This window comes from Trachymyrmex septentrionalis, unplaced genomic scaffold, assembly GCF_001594115.1.
Source record: "Trachymyrmex septentrionalis isolate Tsep2-gDNA-1 unplaced genomic scaffold, Tsep1.0 scaffold82, whole genome shotgun sequence".
Taxonomy (NCBI): Eukaryota; Metazoa; Arthropoda; class Insecta; order Hymenoptera; family Formicidae; genus Trachymyrmex; species Trachymyrmex septentrionalis.
The window spans coordinates 93,730-103,430 of NW_017306008.1; the positions used below are offsets into that span (position 1 = coordinate 93,730).

At 33.2% G+C, this 9,701-nt stretch overlaps 1 protein-coding gene across 1 annotated transcript in view; it reads left to right on the forward strand.

Moving 5' to 3' along the window:
• The window catches only part of LOC108754914 (ubiquitin-protein ligase E3C), an 8,380-nt gene extending 633 nt beyond the window's left edge, over positions 1-7,747 (forward strand). The window contains exons 2-6 of the mRNA XM_018497581.1: positions 1,489-1,941; positions 2,296-2,846; positions 3,734-4,539; positions 5,616-6,884; positions 7,060-7,747. Of these exons, the coding sequence (XP_018353083.1) occupies positions 1,526-1,941; positions 2,296-2,846; positions 3,734-4,539; positions 5,616-6,884; positions 7,060-7,227 (3,210 nt within the window). The 5' untranslated portion in view covers positions 1,489-1,525 and the 3' untranslated portion in view covers positions 7,228-7,747. The remainder of the gene's footprint in view (positions 1-1,488; positions 1,942-2,295; positions 2,847-3,733; positions 4,540-5,615; positions 6,885-7,059) is intronic.
• The last annotated feature ends 1,954 nt before the right edge of the window (positions 7,748-9,701 follow it).

The window sequence follows — 9,701 nt, forward strand, 5'->3', positions numbered from 1 at the left end:
TTAGACTCTTAACTTTTTAACTTCATTTAGTTACATTTTATATATATCCGTACATTTATATATATATATATATAACTATCAATTTTTTATTTAATTCTTTGAAGTTAAGTCTCAGACATAATACTCGGCAATAGCGATAACTTAAAATAAAGTGAAAATGGTAAAAATGAGCAAATTTATTAGATATTTACCAATGAAATTATAAATAGTGAATTTGCTCATTTTTATAATTTTCACTTCATTTCAAATTACACAATCGACCTCTATATTTCGATGTATCTAGTTTCTGATTGAAATCTATTATTATTAATTGCTACTCTCTTGTATTGTGTCTGAAGCTTTCATATCACAGGCCAATATATATTTCATAGTCAAATCTTATATGAACTATATACTAAATCTCTTTATATATACTAAACAGTATATATAAAGAAAACATATAAATAAAATATAGAGTATTTTCTAAATGAAGTATATATTTGTCATTTCCGTTATTTATAAAACTAAAACCCTGGAATCATGAATTTAAAAAATATAAAAAAACAAATTTAACTTTTAACTTTTCAATTATTTTTTTTTATTAATTTAACTTTTAATTCAATTAATTTAATTATAAATTAACTTGTATCTTAACTAAGTTAAATTTTCAAGGTTGTTAACTTCAACTTAAGTTAATTTAAAAAAAAGTTAACTTATCCAACCCTACATTTAATCAAGTTAAAATGTCGAAAACAGTTCACTCGTATATATTAAAGCTTAAATAAGACTTCTTATCAAATTAAAATGTTTTTGGCTGTAAGGAATTAAATGGAATATACTAAAAATGCCAATACAAAATAACACTGGATAGATGTGTATGTATAAAATTTATTTATTTACATATATAAATAACGAAAATGTAAATGTTTTGACTCTTCTGAAAATAGTAATTACATGTATCAAGTTAACTACAAAATTGTACTAGTAAAAAAAAAGGTAATCTGTTATCAAATGAATGTGGCATAATCCAGTGGTAATTATTCATTGTAAAAACTAGATATCTAGATGTATGTTGTCATTATATAAAATTAGAGACTTGAGTTATTAAAGTCAGCTGTATACAGTATTAAAATAAAGTTGACTTGTATTGACATTTTTATTATGTGAAAAGATATTTTAATGTGATAATAATTCTTTTACACTGAAAGAAGCAAAATTATCATTTAGAAAAAAAAATACATAATTTATTCGATAAATCAATATACAATTATAATTTTGTGAAAATGTATAGATCGTGCTTGTATCATAATATGTCAAATATAATATGACATATTATAATACAAGCACGATCTATACATTTTTACAAAATTATAATTTTTGTTTTAGATATGTAAATGATTGTTTTATGCGAGAAAAAATTATACATTGCTATTGCATTTCATATTTTATTTGTTTTATACATATAATTATTATTAAGTATATTAATGATATATTTAATAAATATTTCAGAGATAAACTCAAGTTGTCGGGCAACTTATCATGAATCATGTATAGCTTTGAGGGAGATTATAGGCGCAAGCCACAGCAGAATTTATCAGGTGCTAGCAGACGAGATGAGAAAGCCGTTCTCCTGCAGCACGCACAGTTAGAGAGGCTAAAGAGGGAGCAGCAGCGCAAAAAGCATGATGCGGCGCTGAAAATACAGGCGCGCATACGCAGCTTTGTCACCAGGAGGCTGGTGTGCGCGCAGAAGAGGAAAGAGTTTGATGAAGCGCAACAGGCAGCCGGACGCAGAAACCTGAGCCTAGAAGAATTAGTGCCGTACCTCCGAAAGTTGTTATTCTTTTATAATCACGCCTTGGATGCTAACAGACTGATATGGGTTCTTCAGCACTTTTTGAAGCACCAGAGAGAAATTAAATTGAAGTCAATAAGTTCGTCGCAATGGCTGTGGAGACTGCAGTAAATTATTAATATAAATATTATAATATATTAGAAAAGAAGGTAGTTTTATGGCCAGTATAAATATAATAGCCCCTCTTAATATCTCCGCTATTAGATAGGATAGGAATTCTAGTGATTATTTATGGAATTATTTGATTAGTAGCTCGATGTTACACTATGACGTCATAATATCATCTTCGTCTTTATTTAGAGAATACTAGTTTCTATAAAAACAATTATACTAAACAAATGATACTTTATACCTCTATTTTGTAATTTTTAACGACATTGTTAAGAGTTACAAAATAGAGGCTTTCTATGAAACGTTCATATATTATATATAGTATTTATTATAAATAATACATTGTACAGATGGATTCTTCGTATGTGTATGCGATACAACACGGAAACGCTGCCAGATGGAGCATACTCTCTGGCGATACCGTTACGTGTTCTGGAGGTATTCACAACGCGAGAAGACACGGAGAAGGTGCTACCGTTATCGGCATCTAAACACACTTATCGGCATCTAGAAAGTATATTTGTCTACCTGATCCAACATAATTACTTCGAGCAGTTGAGGAAGCTGCTGGATGAGAAGGTACCACCGATGGCGGAGATGACATCGGTCGCGCCTACGCCGATCTCCAAGTGTTTACTGGACATGATCAAACGACCTGTCGACTTGATTTCTTACGTGAGTCACAGGGAGAATTTCTCCACGCTCGTGTTGCGGGAACTGTGCAGAAGCGTATTCTCGCCCAGACTGTCCGATCCTATTCGTATGTTTGTTGTGCCTGCATTAGCAGAATTCAAAGACTTTCCATATATCCAGTTAATTGTCTGTATCAATCGACTCCAACTGGTACCTACGATAAACCTGCTTTATTGTGTACTGTCATTGGATTCATCTAATCAGTTTTGTAAGTATAAACAAAAAGCTCTATTAATATTATCAGCTTTAATTTGATCACAGATAAACAAAATATTATTCAGTCTTCTCTATAACGTTAAATTATTTATGTATTTTTTAATGTTCTTGTTCATGTTAATTATGTTTATGTTTATATTTTTTATGAGTAATATTTTTCATATTCCACACAGAGAAAAAGATTTCTTTGGATTAATAAATTTTATTGTAAGCAAATAAATTTGTTATTTAGAATGGTCCAAGCAAACTAATGTTTAAATCAATAAGTGCGATTGTTTGAATTTGAAACAATGTATATTTTTGTCTTAAATACATTATTTGTTTGAACAGATAATGTCTAACTTCAGTATTTGTGTGATCAACTGTACGGCACAAATATAATTAATATAGCACATAGCACTGTTTGTTTAATCTTGTTGTTAGACGTATAAGTCATTGTTTCCATATTTTCGGCAAAAAAAATATAATGATTGTTCTAAAAAAACAATTATTTGTATGCAACAAAATTATGGGGCAACCTAATCTCTATCAATATATTTTGCTATTTTTAAATAAATAATTTATTTCATTGTAACCAAATAATATATTATTTAATTGAAAGATATTATTTCAAATAATAATGTTATTTCTGTCAATAGAGGTTTCTTGAAACAACAAAATGTTTATTCAAACAAATAACATTTCGTATAAGCATGTGTTGCTTCAGTGAAATTTTAGTCAAATAAATAGGAATACTAAATCCAAAGAAACTTTTTTCTCTGTGCATAATGCTGACAAAATATTGCAATTTAATTTAATTTACTACATTTTACTGAATTTATATTTTTGATAAATTAACGTTGCAATTAATAAAAATTTTATACTTGACTTTTTTTGTAGCATGGTGCAAATCTGAGGACGCGCTGACGAATTACTTGCAAGTGCTCGCATCTCTGAGTTCAACCATCGTGCCGTTGATGGCCGAGCAAAACATTTCGGAGCGACAGACCGATAATGATTCAGACAACGAATCGAATGGTAATGTGACCGATCAGGAACAGACTGATATCCTGCGGCAGTGCATTGAGATGTTAAACGAGCAGCAACGTGTAAACAGCATTCTATCGGCGATTGAACAGAGTCAATCGGATCCCCCAATGTTGCTACAACCACTGTGTCGGTTATGCCATCATCTACTTATCACGAATAAGCTAGCCGTTCAAAAATATAAACTGCTCTATATGCTTGCATTCAAGCCGGTGTTTCTTAAACATCTGTGGACTAGCTTAGCGTTGATTCACCAGACGTCGTTGTTTGGTGGTGGTGCCGCCACATCTCTTCTGCAGATTATATCACGTGGAATCGCTCTTTCATCCGAGGACACCGACAGAATAGTCCCATTACTAGCAGTATTCTGCTCATTGTTTAGCCTGCTGATTGCGACACTGCACGACACGGAGTTCTTCCTTGAGCCAACTTCCGCAGAACATGTGTCCAAAAATCGGCAGCAGCACACAATGCCTTTTACTATCGCGGAGCTGGCAGTGCTGTCTTGTCATCTAAAGGGTGTCTGCTTAGGTCTAGTGGAGCTAGCGTTTCCTGATACTCGACCCACAGTGCGCGATGACTACAGAAACGCTGTACTGGGTCCTACGTCCGCTGTTCAGTGCCGACACGATACACAAATCTGGACGCACTTGTTCAAGGTTCCATCAAGATTCTGATATTTTTTTGAAATCTCTAAAATCTAATGATAATTATTGTTTAACTTTCATGCATCACATATGCATTCTTTTTCAAGACTGGCTCAATTTTCACTCTTTAGAGTGAGATTTCATTCTAAAGAATTTAGAGAGTAGACTTAACTTTAATTTTAATTTAATTTATTCTTTATCCTTTTCTAAGTCTTAAAATTAGAAAAAGATAAAAGATTAATTAAATTAGATTGAAATTAATCTACATTAGAAAAAGGCATGATACAATATCGCTATCATTACATAAATATTATATGCAAGGACCATCTAAACTGATATATAACAGAATTTTTAAAAATTTATGTTCATTTGTTTCAAATTGTCTTAGTTTTTAGCATGACAGATTAGATTTCTAATAACCATGAAGACATAGCTTAGCATTCATGATCTCGCTCACTTATATTGTAAAATTTACATATTGATAACTAGACATTGGATTCTTATGCAAGATTTCCTATTTTTTTTAGAAAACACATTGGAAAGTAACATCAAAATACAAATTTGTCTTATTAAAAAAGTGTTCTAAAAATACATATTTATTTATAATATACGCGTTTCGCGAGTTTCCTCCGTATCCAGATCCATTCTTGAAATGCCGGCGAAATGAGGGCGAGAAGCAGCCTGATACTGTCCTAATAAGTATCAGGCTGCCGTGATGAAGTGGACTGCAAGGTTCACGAAACGTTAGCATTCCAAGAATGGATCTGGACGGAGGAAATCCGTGAAACGCATAATCTTTATATAGAAAGCACCATGGAAATCTCAAGAATATTGCATATTTGTGCATATTTGCATATTTGTGCAAATTTGCATATTTTGTGCATGTCTGCAAAAATATTTGCATAAAATTCCAATGTCTAATTCTAAGTAAGCTTAACGATTGTCTGATTGTTTTTGAATTAATCTTTATCACAAAGAAAATGTTAAAGTTTCTGTAAGTTTTATTAATTGCGATTAAGAGTTACTATTATGATAAATAATGTTATACATAGTCATAAAAATTACATTTATTACAAATTTACTCAAAGGTCACAGTGGGTCTTCTACGGCAACTACACACGCGTGATCTCAGGCGGCAGTTCTGTCCTGAAGGCCATTGGATCGCATCCAACGTCGTCATTCCCATTGACAAACCGCAGGACTTTGCATTCCGTAGACGCCGGCTACGTGGATATGTGCCCTTTCAAAATCTGAGGGCCTTCACGAGGGAGGAGTTTGAAGAGGGGCCACCGTTATCGGCGACAGAAGTGCGGACATTAACGTTATTGCGCGAAATACCATTTGTTGTACCGTTCAACAATCGTGTAGTGGTATTCCAGTCATTAATCTACAAGGACAAAGCGGAACAGCAGGGCGAACTCGCGCACTTCATGCAGGGTCCGTCGATACAGATCTCAGTGAGACGAAATTACCTCTACGAAGACGCTTTCGAGAAGTTGTCACCAGAAAACGAACCAGAGCTGCGATTGAAGATGCGAGTTCAGCTGGTTAATACCGCGGGATTGGAGGAAGCCGGTGTCGACGGTGGCGGTCTATTCAGAGAGTTTTTATCTGAGTTATTGAAGACTAGTTTCGATCCTAACCGCGGCTTCTTCAAACTCACCAAGGACAACATGCTGTACCCGAATCCCACGGTGCAGTTGCTAGTTGACGATTTCCCGAAACATTATTACTTTATTGGCAGGATCTTGGGGAAGGCACTGTACGAGAATCTGCTCGTGGAGTTGCCGTTCGCTGAGTTTTTCTTGTCGAAGATTGTCGGACGCCAGTCAGACGTGGACGTGCATCACCTGGCCTCCCTCGATCCCATTATGTACCGCAGCCTTCTCTATCTGAAGAGTTACAAAGGTGACGTGGCGGATCTCGGATTGGACTTCACCGTGCTCAGCGACGAGCTTGGCGAGAGACGGGTCGACGAATTGAAGCCGAGCGGCGCCAACATCCCCGTGACAAGTCACAATCGTATTGAGTACATTCATCTGATGGCCGATTATAAACTGAACAAGCAGATACGTGCGCAGTGTTTCGCGTTCAAGCAAGGAATCGGCAGTGTGGTACCGCTTGACTGGTTGCAAATGTTCAACAACAAGGAGCTGCAAGTACTCATCTCGGGCGCGCAAATTCCCGTGGACGTGAACGACTTGATGTTACACACGAATTATACTGGCGGATACGCGCCCGACCATCCGACTATCACTGCCTTTTGGAAGGTTGTCAACGAGTTCAACGATCAGCAGAAGAGCCAACTACTAAAGTTCGTTACCAGTTGTAGTCGCCCTCCTCTCCTGGGATTCAAGGTGCGTTGTAAATATATGTGCGATTCTACAACTCGGTATCTCGAAAATTAGATTACAAAATTGAATCTCAACTTAGAATCTAATTAACAACAATCGGTATTCTAATCATTACGTTACATTTGTGATATTTGTTTCTCCATTGTTTGTTCAATCCTTGACGCATTTTTGTTCACAGGAACTCGATCCACCATTCTGCATCCAGCATGCCGGCACCGTGGATCGTTTGCCGACTTCGAGTACCTGTATGAACTTGCTGAAACTTCCCGAGTTTCCGGATGAAAAAATCCTACGCGAGAAACTCCTATACGCAATACAGGCCGGCGCGGGCTTTGAGCTTAGTTAGAGATTTTTTTAATTTCACTTCTATTGACTCCCATTTGATCCAAATGTGTAAATACAATGTGTAAAACTTTGTAAGTGTATAAGATGTAATGAGGAGAAAATGCCATGAAAAATTTGTTCATGCTGTATTTTACGTGAATTAGCGTTAGGACTTCCTACAAGAATTCTTATGGGGGAATGTGGCGAAGATATTAATATTATATAACAGGAGGGGCCAACTATATATACACCAGGCATGCCAATTTGAACTCCGGAGCCAAGACAAAAGTCATTGGCGCAAAAAAAATTCAATGTGAGTAACATTTCGGAGACTGAAATCTTAAAATATTGATAAATGTCACTCAGCGCGTATCAACACCAGTCAATACTTTACAGTGAAATCTTACACTGAATTTTTTGCGTCGATGGCTTTGCGTTTTGGCTCCGGAGTTCAAATTGGACAGGCCTGATATACACTAAGCAAAAGTACCTACCAACGGAGATTATCATCGATGTCACTTTGATGCGCCGTTTGTAAAGAAGACACGAAACGTTTGTAGTATGCATGAGTATGTATAACATGTCGGAGAATGTACGGATATTTTTTTGGTTTCAATTTTTTAAGCCCTCTTGGCCTACTATTGTATAAATTATGTATATTTTTATTGTTTTATATTCGCCATGTGATGCGATTTTCACAATGACTGCTACTTTATTTCAATATATGTGAGAATAGATGTATGTATTTATGAGGTATATTGTTAAGTTGTGTAAATAAAATACCTGAAAGCGTTGAAAATGTTTGTCGATATTATTTAAAAAAAATATTTATAAACTTATATTAATTGATTATTTTATTTGCAATTAAATATTAATTATTCCACATTAATACATTTTGTATTGATTTTAGTAATATATAATTTCTATATATACTTGTGCTGATCTTTAATTATTGTATATTAAATAATAGGGAGTATATATAAATAATAAGGTAAGGATTAAAATAAATACTTACTCAAATATTTAAATAAAATAATTTAAATAATGTTCATAAATTTATATTATTAATAATAGAAATTGAGATTCAGACATATTATCAATAACAGAGATTGAAGTATTTTCTCAATATACTAATTATTACATTTAAATCAATATTTTTATCAAAAAATATTTAAATCAATATTAAGATTCATATCCATGCAAATTTTTTGGTCTATTAAAACTCGTTCCTTGATATTTCACTTAACTATATAAACACATTATATTAATATTATTCCATATTTTATATGATTATTAAAAAAATGACTATAAATTATATTTAAATTATAATAATTGCAATCATTCTCTGATGATAATATAATTATAGTCATAAATATCAAAAATTCTTTCAATGTATCCCTAATCCCATAACAAGTCATTATGTATCAAAATGATATCAAATGACTCCAAAATAATCATTAAAAGTTATTTTTCAATCATTTCCGATTCATTTTAATATCATTTTGACGTTATCGTGACTTGTTGTTCTACTTGGGTCGTATCATCGTATGCCGCAACATCTCATCTGCGAAACTGCGAAAAAAAAACATTGTGCAGCTTGCATGCTGCTGATGTCACAAGCAATTGAAGAACCTAACTGTTCTTCAAACGCTTCTAGAAATATAGCCAAGTAAAAATGAAATAATATCCGATACAGATTAACTTTAATTTAACTTACTTGTATCTTTTTAACTTACTTTTTATCTTTCTTCCAGTTTTAAGAGTTAGAAAAAGGTAACAGAAAGATAAGTTATAAACCAAGATTAAAAGTTAAAGTAAAAAGATTAAAGTTAATCTACATTGTTAAAAATGGAATAAGCAGATACAACATAAAAGAGGTAAATAAAAAACTGGAGAGAAAATGTTAAGATTGTATAGAAAAATTCGAGATCTAATTGTGAGATGTTTTTTTCTACCGTTCTTTCATGCGTGCATCTAAAAGTGCGTTCCACTTTTCGTTTTCAACGCTCATATCATTTCATTCATTATATAAAAAGACCAAGTAAACCTTCAAAAAAATCTCAAAGAAATTTCAAAAATTGTGCACAATTGTAGAAAGATTAATTTGATTAGAGGCTCTCTAGTTCAAAGTAATGACATTTACAATGTGACTAATCAGAATTAATTGACTTCAAATTCAATAAGCCAATATAAAGTCGCTATTAAAATTGTCATTATATAATCAGAAATTGCCCCAAATTATATTATATTTAGCTATCATTATGCGTCATGTTGTATTTTTATATTTTTATGATATCATCTTTGTTGTTTATCAAATGTTAAACAAGAGTTAAATAATCCTCGCGAGGGTTGTCCTCGCGTGCGAAAGATAAGTCGAGAGAATGCACTTTAAATGATCCCTTAACTGTCTCGGAAAAAAAATATAATTATTATAATAATACATATAATTTTGATATTAATAACGCGCCCCCCGCAATATTATGTTTTCCAATATTA